The following is a 16744-nucleotide window of genomic DNA, read 5'->3' as shown; positions in this document are numbered from 1 at the left end:
TTAGAGATGTACTTTTGTTTGTAACTTCTGGCCACGGAGTAATAGAGCTTTGAACCTATAAAATCTTTGGATTTCATGTTTGTGTTTTGAAACATTTAATATTTTCATCTTTAAAAATTTAATTTACCTTATCTTTTTAGTAAGAATATCAAATATGTGGTGATAAACTTAAAAATATGGAATATTCTGTAGGGTAGATGGTTTTAAGGTCTTGCCTAAGTGTTAACATCCAAGTCCTATCGCTCAGAGTATGTTTGACTACTCTACTTCCCACCCCTACCCCTTTTTTATTTTTCTTATGGTTTGGTCTCAAGAACACAAACTACAGGTAGACTTCCTTCATAAACACATTCCTAATAACATGGTTAAGATCACCTTTTTTTTTCTATTTTATTTTTCTTTTGGTTCTCAGCAAATAGATGCATTCTAATTCGTATAGCTTCTGAATAAATGTGTACTGACTATTGGCTAAATGAAGTAGTCTCCAATTTGTGTTTCATTCACTTACAAAATATTTGAACACCCACTGCGTGAGGCATTGAGTTTATTGTTGTGGTATATGATTTTTTTTACTACTTTATAAGCATTCAAGTTAAACATTTATTAGATTTATAGGTTTCCTGAGTTGTCTGTGTGGAAACTTATATAACTTACCTTCCAGATCCTCTAACTTCACCTGCTTCATCCTTGTTTAATGACTTTGGTGCCCTCAACATCTCTCAGAGAAGAAAGGTAGGTGAGATGGAAACTTATGTGAAACTAAATGGAACATAGGGGTGATACTGGGATGTTACCTACATAATGGTCAGTGTTCTCTTAAGTGGGGGAGGACTGTAATGTTTTTCTTGCTTTTTGTTAACCATTTTCCTTGGTGTATATCTCTTATATGCAGAACTTTATTTGATCTCTGTGCATGAAATAGAGACATTTTATGTGAAGGGATGAAATCCTTCTTATTTTTGCTCATTTTCTTTATCTTAATGCATTCTTTTTAAGATAACAGCAACTACAACATTAAATTAGATGTTATGTGACCCATTGTAGGTGTATTAATCATCTTTTAACTTTATTTTCTGACTGCTTTGTCTATATACCAAAGATTTCTCCCCTAATTTAATTAAACTCCTCATTACAAGGCAAACTTAAAATCTTCAGCTTTTCATAATTGGCCCAACTGTTTAAAAACAGTTTAAAATCTCTTTATATTAGAAATTTAATTTAGTTTTATTTGGAATTGAGGTCGATAGACCATGAATCGATTTTGAAGTACCTTGTAGTAGTTTATTATAGTTTGATGCCTTTGAGTCTTAATGAGAATCATTATGTTAATAGTGATAGTAATCTAGAGATGGTGCTAATTTTGGTGAGGATCAGTAGCAGCTAAAGATGTTCAGGAGGTTGTAAATCTTGGCGGATATTACTATAAAGTTATAAGTAATTCAGTTTCCTAAGTAATAGGAGAAAGATCAAAAAGAAAATATTAATTTTAGAAAACTGATGTAAGCTTAAGGTGCTTTAAGGAAGTCTCTGATCAGAAGGTAGTATAAAATGAATTTCAAGAATACTAGATAGATGTTCCCTAGACAAGAAAATAAAACTGTGGGGTCAGGTATGAATTATATCAATACCTCATGTACCTAGTATTATCTCCTTTTTGAAAATAGGTGAGAACACGGAGGTAATTAATTACAAAATGCTTTTAAGCAACTAAGATTGGTAGACTAAAAGGTATGGGTTTGGTTTTATAGACTTCCTTACAGGCTCTCACCAAGAACACATTTACTTTTGCTTTACATACTAGTCTCAGAAATGGGAATATGTATTTTCTAAATCCCTAGGGTAGAAGTGGAATAGAGTTGGACACAAGCAGTGAGAAGTGAGTGAGAAGTGACAGTAGGCAAAACCTTCAATATGGAAGGAAGCAGTGAAGTGCTGGAAAGCAGGTACAACCTAGAAGTCAGGTTATTTGGAGCTGTTTAGTGTAGGGGAAAATAAAAAGCCCTTAAGTAGTCTTAAGGGTCCCCCAGTAGCTTTTTCACATTTTTAAAAATAATCTGTTAACTGTGATAAGTAGCATTTCTGATGTATGAGTAGAAAGTAAGACTAGAATGGCAAATAAATACTTATGAGGGTTTGGTGGATTGCATCTTAAAGTTGAAATATGTGACTTAGAGCTGTTGACATTAATTTTTGACAAAATAGTAAAGAGCCCTGGAGATTTGAAAAAGGAGATTATAATACCCATTCTTCTAAAATTTATTTTAGTAAAGGAAAATAATAGAAGGAAATATCACTACAGATGTGACATCTGTATTTGGAGAGAGATTAGCATGTATCCAAGTGGAAGCAGATTAGTGAAGTGAGCACTGTGCTGCAGTTTTTGAGGTCCTGGATCTCTAGCTTTGTGACCTTGGGACAACCTTCTAGGCTGTAATCTTCACATCTGTGAAATGATGAGCATGGCCTGGATAATTACTGTGGTGTCTTTCATCTCTAAAACTCAATGTTTGGCTAAACTGAAAGGACCTTACGTGTCAGACTCTAATTAGAAACTCAGGATTCATATAGTATATCTTTGAAGGACCATATTTTCTTGCCATTTATATTTAAAATAATATGTAGGGACATAGAGATTTTTTTCCAATAGTGGGCTACATAATTAGGAATCTTTGTGGGTACAGGTTGCATATATTTTTAAATTGTTTGTTAATGGTTGAGTTGAGAAGGTTTAAAATTCCTTTGTATTAGAAATATTCTTGGTATGAGAGTATTGCATGCTGTGAATTGAAGGCATATGGAGACTTTGTCTATTCTTTTTTTTTTTAATTTAATTTTATTTATTTTTTTATACAGCAGGTCCTTATTAGTCATCAATTTTTATACACATCAGTGTATACATGTCAATCCCAATCTCCCAGTTCATCCCCCCCCACCCCCCCGTCTATTATTCTTTTGTTGTAGTAATTTATAACATCTGTTTAATGATGTAATTTTAGTGGAAGTACCTCAAATTTATGTAAATATTCAACCATAATTCCAGGTGATCTAAGCAGGCTATCATGATAACTCAGTGACATTTTATTTCAGAATGAGATTGGAAAACAGGTAGTTAGGCCATACTTACTACTATTTCATAGCTAGTTAGATAAATTATTTTCTGAAAATCTCAGTTGGGCCAACCCCTGAGCTGCAAATGCTGCTTTTTGCCTGTGGGGTATGTGAATTATTTGGATCTGATGAGTCAGATATTTTAACTGTGGGCAGTCTTACTCTGGGCTGTGTGAAAAATTTAAAAAGAATGGACTGATGTTTTTCTTGCTTTCCTCAAATCTAATTCAAGAGACAATGCATGAATCTACTAGAGAACATTTACACAGCAGTGTATTAATCAGCGTGAATTTAAATGTGTGATGATTGCTAAGTAGCAGAGAATTCTCTAGATCCAGAAGAGTTTATGGAGAAGTTTTGAGTTGTGGTTTTTGAAAGTGAGGAATATGGGGAAGCAAACATATTAAGCAGAAGGAATTGTTTGATTACAAGTAGAGAGTTAGGGTCTTCAGTAAATTTAAAAATTCTCTTCTATCACAGATAAGCTAAGAAACTATGGCTGAGGGCCTTGTATCTGTAAGGACTTGTTGAAGTAAAATGTGTGATGTGAAAAACAGTGTAGAAAAAGGTTCGTAGCCATTTGTCTGGGTTGGTTTATTGTTGTTAAGTATGTGGAAAATTTCCTGAAGAGCTGTATACTGAGAATATATGTGCCTTAGGGCGCTGACGCTCATAGTGTGTCGAGTGACTGGAGCTAGACGGTGAGTTGTTTCCTGTCTGTAGGGAGATAAGTTAAAACGTTAAAGGTAAATGTTTTGAAACTTCTATAACACTCTGATAATACCACAACATCCAAATGTGTCATCATTTTTCTAGTAATTCATTTTTGTTTTATGAACATATAGGACTCTGATGCATAGGAAATTTTTTAAAAATGTGATCTTTCACAGTTGATATTTGAGAAGCACTGGTTCTTAAAATTTTCTACATTAGAGATATATAAATATAGATAGGAAAAGTAACCATTATTTGAAAATGTGTACAATTACTGTTGGCCAAGGGTGGTGGAAGAAATTGAATTATGGCTACATACTCAGTGGGAAAGGTAAGCCCCCCAAAACACTGGAGATGGAGTTCTGTTGAAAATGGGAGTGAATATATTAGACGTTAATGCATAAGGAAACCTTAACAACAAGGTAGATAAAGCCGAGAACTGGTATGACAGAAAAAGACCTGAGAGTCACTGTGAATCACAAATGTGGTCTGGACAGCAGTAAAAATTTCGGTCAGAAATCCTCTGGGAACAAAGTATCTTTATAACAAAGTTAGATGTAGAGATACAGATATTCATAAATAACATGATGACATCTTGCTAACTATTCTTGCTAAGCTGTGCGACCACAGATGATTGAGACAAATGTTCCTTCAAAATTTGTGTCTGGCAATCTTGGCTTTCCCTTTTATATATTTCTTGGTCCTTCTCCACCCTCTTTTTTAGTTGTCTAGTTATTTTCCTATTTAGCTTTCTCCCCTCCCCACATTAAGGCAGAAACCCTCTGGTGCTCGTCATTTACATTTCTTGTTTTAATTGTACTTTAGTATGATGTTTCAGTCAATATGCAGCTTTACCTGGGCATTTGCATTTTATTTCTGATAATGGGATGACAGATTTTCACTTCTGTAAATTTTTTAGGTTTTAATAACACATTAAATTCTTTGGGTTTAGAGGACAAAAGACTTGTGAAGTATCATGTTTATTTCTTCTGTTCTTGATTTTAAAGCTCTTTGTCAGGATGAGGGAAGTGGGATCCAAAGAGGCTGGCTTATCTACTGATGGCTTATTTGTGGGGAAATGTAGCTGGTGGAGGCCTCGCTTTGGATGTTCTGCTTGATCTCAGCGTGGAACCTCCTCCCCACTGTTCTCAAATCTTAAGCGCATCCTTTCCTTTTTGTATCATCTCTGTTACAAAACTTACTGATCTATATATATAGTATGATTTCTGATTAATTTGACATCTAAAAATTTTTGTGTACATTTCTGTTCTAATGTCTTCAAAAGATGACTTTTACATAGGGAACCAAATAGGAATAACAAACTGGTGAGTATTATGGTAGAGTTCTTTTGTGGAGAAAGCTAAAGTAAACTTGGAGAAATTAATAGGATTATGGCATAGATAATCTGGGATGTAAATCTTTCCGCAGTCCTTCTGATGGCTAGGCTCATTTTAAAACATGGAACCAAATATTGATTGAACATGGAACCAAATATTGATCTTGGGGAAAAAATAAAAGGTGAGGAGAAAAGGGGGAAGATATTGAAAAATAAATCATCATGGGAATCACAATCTAAAACTTCACCTATAAAACCATTTTTAAACATTTTATATATGTTCTCAAATACTGTTTTACTTAGTATTTAGATTTCCAAGTCAGCCACATCCGTATCTTTTACCCATGAGTACTGTGCAGAATGTTTTTATGGAAAATTGTATTTAGAATTCCAAATTAATACACTCAGAGCTCTTCTTCTTTTACTGGAGTTGACTGAACCTCCATTCACCTCTGCTTGCCTTGCTGTGGGAACGGGCACAGGCTTTAGATTTAGAGATACGTGTGGTAGAACTGTTGGAGTCCAAGCTCCTGTAGGCAGGGGAGCATCATGGTTCCTGTTTATAGCTTTCTTAGAGCTCATGGTGAGTTTTTATCTCTCTCCAAGAGCAAAGAGTTGGGAATAGTAATAACCCAGTAGCATTGAATAATGGTCAAGGTTTTAGGGTTTGGAGTTGGATGCCAGGCAGTCTGAATTGAATCCCTGTTTCTTCACTGATTGTCTTTGTGTCTTTAAGCTTAGTTAAACCTTTGTGTTTCTTCATTTGCAAAATGAGAATAATAATACCTTAGTACCTGGCATGTAGAGGTGTTATGAGGACTAAATGAGAAATGCCCAATAAACGGTAGCTATTATTGGTAATACATGGTGCTAGCCAAACCCTTCTAGTCTTGTTTGGGAATTGTTAACTATTATTAAATAAATAAATGTCTGTTGTTACTCACTCTGGATCAGGCTGTATTAGAGTTGTCCATTGGAAAAGCCGTTCTCCTATAGTTGCTTTGAGAATGTCCCTCTTTTCTTTGAGGTGTTCAGGTCCCTTCTCCCCACATAGCTGTTAGCCTCTCAAACATATCCTTCAAATTTGGTGAAAATACATCTGGGATTTTCTCACTGTGCAGTGGCAGCCTTGATTTTATTTATGTTGACAATGATCTTCTGTATCTGTTTCAGGTAATATGGTAATACTTTAATAAACTCAAATGTTTTATAATTTCATTTTATCATTTAGTCACCCCAACAATTCTTTGAGAGATATTATTTTTTTCCATTTTACAAATTGGGAAATGGAAGTTAGATCAAGTAATTTACTTAGAATAAGATAGGTAATATTTAGTTATGTTTCAGAGAAAAAAATTTTTCTAGGACAGTATAGAAGGGTAAGATCTTCTATAAGGTGAAAAATGAAGAGGTAGCGGAGAGAGAGGCCACTGGTAACATGCAGAGGAGGAGATAAAACATTGACCTTATGCCTGCCTGTTTTTCCATTTATGTGATTATCTCAGTGTAAGTTTTTGTAAACAGTGTAAATTTCTAGGGCAAGAATATACAATTAAGCTTTTGATAATTGATAGCTGACTTTTCAGAAATGTTGCACAAATTTATATTTCTACTCATGGGTGCTGGTTTTTCTACAGCCTTGAAAACACTGAGATGTAAAAATCTTTCATATCTTTGTCATTTTATAGTCAAAAACCCCTCATTGTTAAAATTTGATTACTGCTGCTATTGAGCTTCTCTTTTATGTTTATTGACCTTTGGTGTTTCTTTGGTGTCCTATGCTTTTATTTTACTGTTGGGATATCCTTTTTAAATTTGTTGTAAACTCTTTGTTTATTAGACATTTAAGCTTCTTCTTTGTTTTTGGTCTTGAATTTCACAAGTAATTTATGCTGTCAATTTTGAAATGTCATACTTATTACTCTGATTATCTTTTATTAAGTACATTAAAAAAGAATAGAATATTAAGCTCATTTTTGTTAAAATAACATGGTAATTCCCTGTCTGATGAGTTGGTGATTTTATATTGAAAGGACTGTCATTATTTTTATGTAATTTGAATCCACTATCATTTTTATTGCTAATGATCTATAGTAATCAACTTCCCTTTAGCAAACAGTTACATTCTCTCTCTTCTCTGTTTTGTCAGACTTAAATGTGACATTCTTCTTACTGATTAACCCATCAGTCTATTCTTTTCTTAAAATGATGGATTAGATTAGATTGAAACTTGTTTAACAATATGATAGCTGCTATAGAAAAGGGCTCAACTTTGAAAAAGTTAATTTTATTTTCCTCCTAAATGAAGATTCCTCCAGGGTGAACTTCCAGAATTGTGTTGAGATAAAGGTGTGCTTTGGAAAGAACAGATTAAATTTTGTTGTAACAAATTAGGAGTTCAGCCGCGTATTTTCTCTACTTTAATTCGTACTTTGTGTGCAGTGACAACTTGCTCTTGTTGAGTCAAGAGTCTTCAAAATTTATGATTACAAGGGAATTTTGTCCTGTTGATTGATTTAAAAAGATCTCGTGAGAGTTTTTTGTTTCAGAGGCTTTTTTTTAGGTGTGTGTGGTTGTTTGGTGTTTGACAAGCTACCGTATTTAAACACGTGAACTGAAACAGCATGGCTTTTGTATACAGTATGTAATACTGTTGACTGTAGTCATTATTTAGCTTTAGCTTTGGGGATTTTGAGTCGGTTCTTACCTAATAATGGTAGTTTAGTGAAACCATTGCTGCATCTGCCACTTGGACCTGGGAACTAGTAGATCATTCTGAGATATTCTGGTTGGCTTCTTTACACTCTACTCTGGGCACTGTATTTACGAAGTGTAGTAGCTGATATTAAGAGTTTGGTATTACTGGTGGTTCATCCCTGTTTTCCTAGGAAGTAGGGGTCAGGAGTAAATTAGTAAAGATCAATTTAGGATTCTCATCCACAAACATGCTAGCCTAAGTTTTAAGCTTAATTTAACCAAAACTATGTAATTTTTCCTAACTCTGTTTAATTCCCAAGATTTGTTCTTGCATTTTGAAAGTGGGGAGGAGGGAGTGGCTTAATGAAGTCTCTGTAGCTACTGTTTCTCATTGATCCCATCCATGCCAGTTAGAGTCAAAGAGAGATTGATTAATTTAGGAATTTGTATTTGGTCATTTTAGAATTAGCTAGAATAATGTTAAGATGGTAACACGTTAAGGAAAACTATAGAATGTGGAATAAATTTAGTGAAGAGTACAAGCTCTGGAGCCTGACCTCATGTTAGTTTTGAGATTATAGGCAAGTTATTTTAACCTCATCTAAGCCCACCCTTCTCATCTGTCAAGTTGGTTTATGATGGTGCCCATCTCACAGAATATTGCGTATTAAGTATATGAATGGCTATACAGTGCTTGGCGTAGCGCACTGTGCTTGTCAGATGGCAGTTGTTGTTGCAGTCTGCTGCTGCTTACAATCCTGCAATTTAAAAACGTATGTTTATCTGTTTCTGAATGTGTGTAAGATTATTTATCTTTGATTAACCACTACCTACTTTAAGTTCAATCATAGTAAAGAGCATTGCTGAAGATATTCTGCTTCATTTCAAGATTCAGTTTAAGCAAGGGTACACATATAAATAAATCAAAAGGGAACCTTTTGCTAATAAGCAAATAGGCATTTTAGCATGATGGTTGCTTTTGATAAGGGACTAAAATTCATATAAAATTTTTTATGGTCATTACAGGTGACAGTTTATTGTAGAAATAACTCTCATGACTTAAAACAACATTACTCACTTGCACTTAAAAGATTTTAATAACTTTGGCATGGTATTTTGTTTTTCTACATCTTGTATTCTGGTTCTATTCTAAAGCAAAAGAATAAAAGAAGCTGTAGTTTGGTGTTCCTAGTCTTTAGAAATCGAATGTGACCTTGCTTAACAACTGATCTCATTTTTGGTGGCATAAAAACTCCATTGTAACATTGAGGTTTTGAGAACAGAAGTAATGACTACTTTGTAGGCTTTCTTAAATGTATGTAGATAGTATAGTGGGCCCCTTCTCCCCGGATCGGACTCAGTAGAGCTTAAAAAACATTTCCGTGTGTGTAAATCCTGTTCTGCTCTATTTGACTTAATTTAGGTTACTTTTCACCTAGTGGCATCCTCTGTTTTCATCCTCTCAACCTATATGTGATTTCTGTATTGACTCCACAGATTAAAAGATCTTTTTCATTTATAGATGTTTACCTGCCCATGAGTCTTTAACAATGACAGTCTGTTTTTCTGTAGACCCACTTTCTATAGACCTGCTCACCATCCCATCCTATAATTGACTTTATTTAAACAGTGAAAACCTAAGGGACCTAATATATTTCCATGAAAACCTACAATTACTGATAATGAATGGCAGGACAAAATACAACATAATCTTTGAGGCTGGCTTGTTTTTGTTTTTGATTTTGAAATCTTTCACTTGAGAAAATTGATTGGAGCCCAATATACAATCACTTATAGGTTTAGATTTACTATTCTACGTTGATTAGATGTGAGAGCCTTTAAAATCCAGGTGTATTAACACACCTAATTAACTAATAAATTACGTAGAGGTAGTTCCCTGTGTCCATATGGAAATTAGCTAATTTATTTGATTTAAAATATTTGAATGGTTTTAATCAGTTTGGAGTCTATTTTTTCCTAGTGAGTTTTACATTAACCACTGACAGTTAATGGAAATGTAATCTTGTATTCAGTTCTCATAATAACAAATATGCTAAACCGTTAGGGCGTTTAATTAATTGAGGGAAGACCATTGTACGTCAGAAGAGGTCATAAAAGAGAAATGAAAGTTGATTTTCAAATAAATATACAGTAAATTCTAGGCCAGAGGTTTCTGTTAGTGGACCTCAGACCCTTAGAAGTGTCAAGAGGTAGGTAGGTTGGTGAGTTGTAACTGCAAAAGTCAATGAGTTAATACATTTCATTAAACATTGTCTAAAGGGAGATAATATCAATATTTCATATATGTGCACAACTATTTTCCAAGTATGTGAAGATGTTCGATTAATAAAATACAAATTGTTTAAAAGTGCCATTCATAGTAGCTTTAAATCATCATTCATTGTTTCAGAGTATAAATAGTGAAAACACAGTTACTCTGTTTTTTGATGTTCAGAGGGCATTCTTAAAATTCAGGGCATTGGAAACTTTTTGTGCTAGGATAACAATTGATTTCTCTAGTTTATAACTAATGGTTAGGTTATGATACATAATAACAAGGCCTGTAGTGTGAAGTATTGTAGAGATGATGCTGTTTTGCAATTTTACCTAAAGAATTGTGCTCTGAACATTGGTCTGTAACAACATTTTCTATATGAGCAGTGGTATTTATATATTTTTCTTTTGCTAGACTGAACTTTTTAGGGGAAGAGAATAGATCTTACCACTGTATTTCTCTCTCTCTTTAAAAAATCTTTATTGGAGTGTAATTGATTCACAATACTGTGTTAGTTTCTGTTGTACACCGAAGTGAATCAGCCGTGTGCAGACGTGTGTCCCCATATCCCCTCCCTCTTGAGCCTCCCTCCCGTCCTCCCTATCCCACCCCTCTAGGTCATCTAGGGAGGGCAAAAAGCCTTATGCTGAAATGTTAAGTGAATGAATGAATGAAAAAAAATGTGTTTGCATTTAAGGTTTTGAAATAAAACAGGCCTAAAAGTTAGCTTTTATTGTTCTTTCTTTTGACACAGTCTGGAGACTTACCTTATTTGTTAGGAATGAGAGTGGATTTCCCTTAGTCCTAAACCATTGGATTGGTCTTCTCTGGACTAGGGCAAGGATTTTTGAAGAGCCAGGGCTTTGGGGGCTATGAGTAATGGCCTTGAAGGCTCTGAGGATTTAGGGCAAGCTAAAGGAGGGGGATGTTAACTATTCGAACGCCTGTCCTTTTTTTATTTTGGGGGGCGGCCCCAATTTCTGTTTTAGCACTAGTTGTTTCTTATCCAGGTCTCTTCCCTGACATTCTCTAGAACTTTGTTGCTGGAAGGGTGATCACGAGACCAGCAGCACACTAGTAGTCTTGGGAGCTTTTTAGAAATGCTGGATCTCATGCTTCACTCTAGGCCTGCTGAATTAGCGTCTTTATTTTAACAAGATCCCTGGAAGAGTATATGTTCATGACAGTTGAGATGTGCTAGTCTAGAATACATTCTCCAACTTTTTCAAGCCCTAAGTTGTTATTTTTTAAATGCCCAATAAAAAGGGTAAAACTATTTTCAACTACTGTCTTATTGTGCTGTTTATTTAGATTTTGTGAAGAACGATAAAAATCAGTTTTGTAGTGAATCTTGAGACTTAAAGTAAAAATTGTATATATTAGAGAGAGAGAGAGAAAATAGTTACATGTTATGCTGGATATGTTACCACAGGAACAAAAAGAGAATGGGAATTTTGATGTGCAGTGTTGACTTACTAGGAGGTGGAGCAGACAAGCTGGTTACTTACCAACAGGACGTGACTTTTCAAAATGCTTCCGTTTCATAATAACCAGCAGGCTGGACTGGCAAGGAGGCTGTCAAGAGTGGAGGATCAACCAGGAAACATACCTTTTTCTTGACCAGCACATTCTCAAGATTGGTTTAGGAAGGGATTGCTGGAAGCTAAGGGGAAGGGAAGAGGGCTTGTGCTTTTGTTTGCTCTGGAGGAGGGGTTTGGATCTTGTAGGACTCAGAAGGCTTTGGGGAAAATAAACATTTCCCATAAAATTTTGTTTGCCCTTTATTTCCTCACCTTCCATTTGACGTCTCTACTTCCCGTAGCCCCTACTGTCATTTAATCACCGATAGTTGTTTTTAAGCTAGCAGCTCTTTCCCCAGCCACGCCTTCGCCTTCTCTTTCCATTGCAATTTCCTTGAGTTCCCATCCTTCACCTACGCCTGTGATTCTCAGATGGGGACAGTTTTGTCCCCCTGCTCCTGCAGAACATCAAAGATATTTTTGGTGTCACGGCCGGGGCAGATGCTGCTAATCGTCCTGCAGGGGCCCAGGACAGCCCTCCGCAGCAAAGGATTAGCCAGAGTCTGTAGTGCTGCGTCTGGGAAACCCCAACCTGGATTATCGTCAGAGACCATTGATTTATCTGCCTATTTCCAGTTTAATTCTCATTCACAAGCTTTCAAGAGTTCCCCATTGCCCATGGAGTGAAGTCCAAACTCCTTGGCATAGGATACAAAACAATTCATGGTTTTTTATTGCTTTCAAGCCTCATCTTTTGCTCTCAAGGTTGGCCGTCTACTAATGATAGACTGCAAACTTGTAGTTTTCCCTTAATTGACAACAGAGTGCCTGTATGCCTCCACGTGTGCATTTTTCCTAACCTACAGGTACAGCTTTCTCTCTCGCTCACTCTGGTTCTGTTTTGTTTTGTTTCCTATCTAGAGACACTCCTCCTTTAACACTGCTCAGGCATTCATCCTCTCTGTGAAGGCTTCTTTGCCTCTGTTCAATTGGTACCTTGATTATATGTGCATTTTTCATATCACCATGAGTGTGTTCTGTTCGCATGACTTTGTTAACTACTAGGTTATGTCCTCTTTCGGAGGGAAAGGTGTGTGTTTTATTCATCATTGCATTGCAAGTACTTAGAACAGTTCTTGATACAAAGTAAGCTCTCGTGTTTAGTTGAAAATACATTTTTCCTTCAAGGAATAAATAATAGTTCAAATAATTTGGAAATTAGCTTTTAGATGAGATTTTACCATAATTTACGTTCTGTGCAGTGAGACTTCTGTCTGTAATCATTTTGGCTCACCATCATGCTCTGTATTGCTGCCATCTCTTTTCAGATGTCATTTGTCTTCTCTTGCTTATAATGGTATTTAAATGGTATTGATACCTTAGGTCTTTTCATTCAGTATCACATAGAAAGTTTTACTTTTGGATTGGACTTTACTCTCTGGCTATTTATTGAAGAAACTTAAATCTGTAGCGGCACAAGTTTGGGGGTCTCTTCTACCTAAGAGGAAAGGTCTTGGGCTGATGATAGGTTTTGGGGGTGATGGGGAGGAGGGAGAGGAATAATGAATTCCTTTTTGGAAAAACAAGAAACATATAATGAGAGCTGCTGGGGAGGGAGAATTATACATTGGATTTATTTAAAACCTTTTTTTCTATGTTGGTTAATGAGAATAAAATTTCACTTAGGTAATAACTGGCTCAAAAACAAGTCTGGATTTGTGAAGGCTCTAGATAACAGAAGAACATTTAAAGCAATAATTTTCTTGCTTTCAAATGTATGACTGGAATTTAGGTGTCCTTATATAGAACCTATTTGAAATGTTGTGATTTTGTTTAAATAAATATTCTTTGATGTGTTGAACTTTTTTGATAGGATCATCTTTAGCCCAGACGTTTTCTAAAATATAAATTTTAAATTAGTGAAGACTTAATTAAGGCTATATTATTTTTGCTGTATGTCAAAGCCTTATAGTTGTGAGCTATGTTATTAAAAATAACTTGCTTTAAAATTCTTTCATCTATAATTTGGTCCTAAAGAGTATATTTCTGTTCTCATTCACAAAAGTTGCTTGTGATGTAGACACAGAGAGTAATTGAATTGGTTCAAGATTGCATAGAGGTGGAAGTATTTTAGCTTCATGAAACTTTACCCACTGCTATAATTATTGGATAGATGGGTAGTCTAGTTTCCCTTCTTATGCAAGTTTAATTTTTGAAGAATGTTAATTTCAACTATTTGCTTCAGCAGTCTTAAGACAGAACAAAGAGTAAACATAGATTTTCTTATTTTAGATCTTAAATTAGATACCTTCCCAAGAATGTATCAGTATTCCTTAAAAGGAAAAAAAAAATATACAAATTCCCTGTAAGATGCAATTTAGTACAAATTTGCTATAATTAAGAGAAGTAAAATGGTGGAAACTGTTCATTAACCTTCATGTATAAAAAATCCCTGCCAACCACTTTTAAGATTGTTTACTAACTTTATTATAATATTAGCCAATGAATCTGTGCTTTTACTAGGCTACTTAGTATCAATCTGTTCAAATTACTGAGATTTATAAGACCAATGAAATTTGTGTATTTTTTTTGTCTGAGATTGTTGTTTTTCATTGAGTACAAGTTTCACTGAGTACAGTGCCTGCTTAAGATAGATCAATTTGTACTCTGCCCTAATGGGCATAGAATTTTAAAAATTAAAAAAAAAAATCCATTCCTTGAAATTAGCTGCTTCTTCTAAGTGGGGTGGTTCTCAGTAGGAGATAAGGTAGTGAGATGGGGAGCAGAAAAAGATATAGTGTGAAGAAATTTTTTTACCTGTATTTTGTGCCCTTGAAGCCATTTCTTCATATTGCAGTGAGAATAGGTAAGTGCCAGTGGAAAAAAAATTGCAAAGCATTTACTTTGCTGATAAGTTAATTTCTGTTCACTAAACTCAGATTATAATGTATTTCACTAAAACAGTTGTTGTTTTATGTAATCCTGTTGTTAGGACTATGGGTTATTTTGGAGGTGTGTGCGTACTGGGGGTGGGGATGGGGAATGGGGGGTGGTGCTAAGGACGTTAGAGGGAGTGTCTTAGAAATTTTACTTGTTTCCTATTCCACCATTCTTGATATCTTCTGTATGTTAGTTATGTTAGCTTAGACTAGTATGGGGGATGTTAGGAGTGGCCTGGTTTCTTTCCTTCTTTTTCCTAGCCAAGGAAGTATCGCCTGGGGATGCTGGAGGAGAGGCTAGTTCCGATGGGATCAAAGGCACGAAAAGCAAAGAACCCTATTGGCTGCCTTGCTGACAGGTGTAAATCAGGAGTACCCATCAATATGGTTTGGTGGAACAGAATCACAGAAAACAATTTACAGGTAAAAATAATTTTATTAGACATTTTTGAAAAGTGAATATTTTGGCTGCTTTCTGTGTCTGTGTGGGGTGGTGTGTATGAGGTTGGATGACTTAGCTGATACACTTAGGTTTTTTGTTTTCTTGTTTTTTTTTTTTTTTTAAATCAAAGTAAGGTTAGTGGCCCATTCACTAACTAAATGATTTTGTTTTGTGGCTTTTTTTGAACTTTCTCTGCTTGTAGTATATTTTCCTATTCTTCCGTTAAATTTACTTTTTCCCTTTTGGATTTTGTTTATAGTTAAGTTTAATTATTTTTAGTACACAAAGTTGTACTACATTAAAAAGTCATATAAAATTTATTACAGAAAATCTCATTTATTTGAAGTCTGAACAACAGAAAGCTCCACATGTTGTCTTTTTGTACATTTTTACTAGGAGATAAAAATTGTATGTAAACTTGTCAAGTGTTGGCTGTAAAACCAACTTCAATAGTATGTTGTCTTAGAGTTATTATACATTTCAGTCTTTGCATTATCTGTGCTAATGAAAATGAATTTTTATAACTCAAAGGCTAGCTTTTGTATGACTCTGAATCTGAAGTACTTACAAAATAATTTGAATTATATTCCATTTTCATTTGGATTATAATTATTATAGTCTCATTTAAAGAAATTGGTAATCGTATAAAATAGCTCTGTTGACCACAATTTCAGTTTAGCTGGAAGTAGAATGAGTATCTTTCATCCCAAACTTTCTGAGTACATTGGTATTTTTTTAATATACTGCTAGCCAAAAGCCTATAACCCCACATACACATATCACACACAGAAAAGATATAACAGAGTCAACAACTTGGTTGTATTTCTGTCACCAACTTTGTATCATGAAGGGGTTCCACAGTATTTTGGTCTGTTTAGTGTTAATGCCATAGCAGTATCTGTGTTACCTTGGGCACAGAAATAAAGAAGTTGTTCCAAAAATACTGCAAAACATGTTATTTGTCTCAACTGAAATTTTCATAGTATTTTTCTAAATATAAGGAAAAATAGGGAAATGGAGGGGGGCGGTCCACATAATCATATACTTAAAATTTCCATGGAAAGTTTGGGATATGTCCATTATGAATAAGAATTCATAATGGACATATCCTTTATGAAGGATGTTTACTGAATTTTTCTTTTTGAGATCAGGAGAGAGGTTTGATGTGGATTGTTAGAATTATTTTTCAGTTTTAAAAAGAAAGTCTGAAAATAAATTGGGCTCCAGTTACGTAAGGACAGATGCAGGTGGAAGTGGAAGTGCATGTAGGTTGCAGGGGAAACACGGATGATGCAGAGGTACGGCCACTTGACCGCCCCCCGCTGTCCCCCGTATGTCAGGGGCAGTTTCAAGGTACCTCTTTTTAGCATAGCTTGAAAAATCATTAGGTTCGTTTAGAGAATATATGCTAGGATTATGCTTTATTTTTAATTAAAAAACTAGTAATAGATTTGCATTCGGTGTGCTAAAGATTGAATTGATGCTATCTGAATCTAATATTTCAAATACTAATATTATTTTGTGTTTCACATAGTTCAAATAGTTCTTTTTTAAGGATGTAAGGAATGCCTTATTAGCTTGATATGATGTTGGAGGGGCAAGAATGCCTTACACTATCAGTCATGTGTTGAAGCATTGAAAAATACCCACCCGGTGTCCATTACTGTCTTTGTGGATTCCTGAGTTGGGTACCTGGTATTGTTTATTTAGAGC

At 35.0% G+C, this 16744-nt stretch overlaps 1 protein-coding gene across 10 annotated transcripts in view; it reads left to right on the top strand.

Moving 5' to 3' along the window:
* The window catches only part of PAN3 (poly(A) specific ribonuclease subunit PAN3), a gene marked incomplete at its 5' end in the record, with an annotated part of 117536 nt that overhangs the window by 14029 nt on the left and 86763 nt on the right, over positions 1-16744 (top strand). For 7 of the 10 annotated variants that reach the window (XR_014256313.1, XR_014256314.1, XM_082435572.1 and 4 more), the window contains 2 exons: positions 662-732; positions 14851-15012. Coding sequence is in view for 8 of the 10 variants with exons in the window: in XM_082435572.1 (XP_082291698.1) it covers positions 662-732; positions 14851-15012 (233 nt within the window). The remainder of the gene's footprint in view (positions 1-661; positions 733-14850; positions 15013-16744) is intronic. The other 3 variants (XM_082435575.1, XM_082435574.1, XM_082435573.1) reach the window with 1 other exon arrangement.

This window comes from Balaenoptera physalus, assembly GCF_965194825.1.
Source record: "Balaenoptera physalus genome assembly, chromosome: 18".
NCBI lineage: Eukaryota > Metazoa > Chordata > Mammalia > Artiodactyla > Balaenopteridae > Balaenoptera > Balaenoptera physalus.
This window is presented reverse-complemented; position numbering and strand designations above follow the sequence as displayed.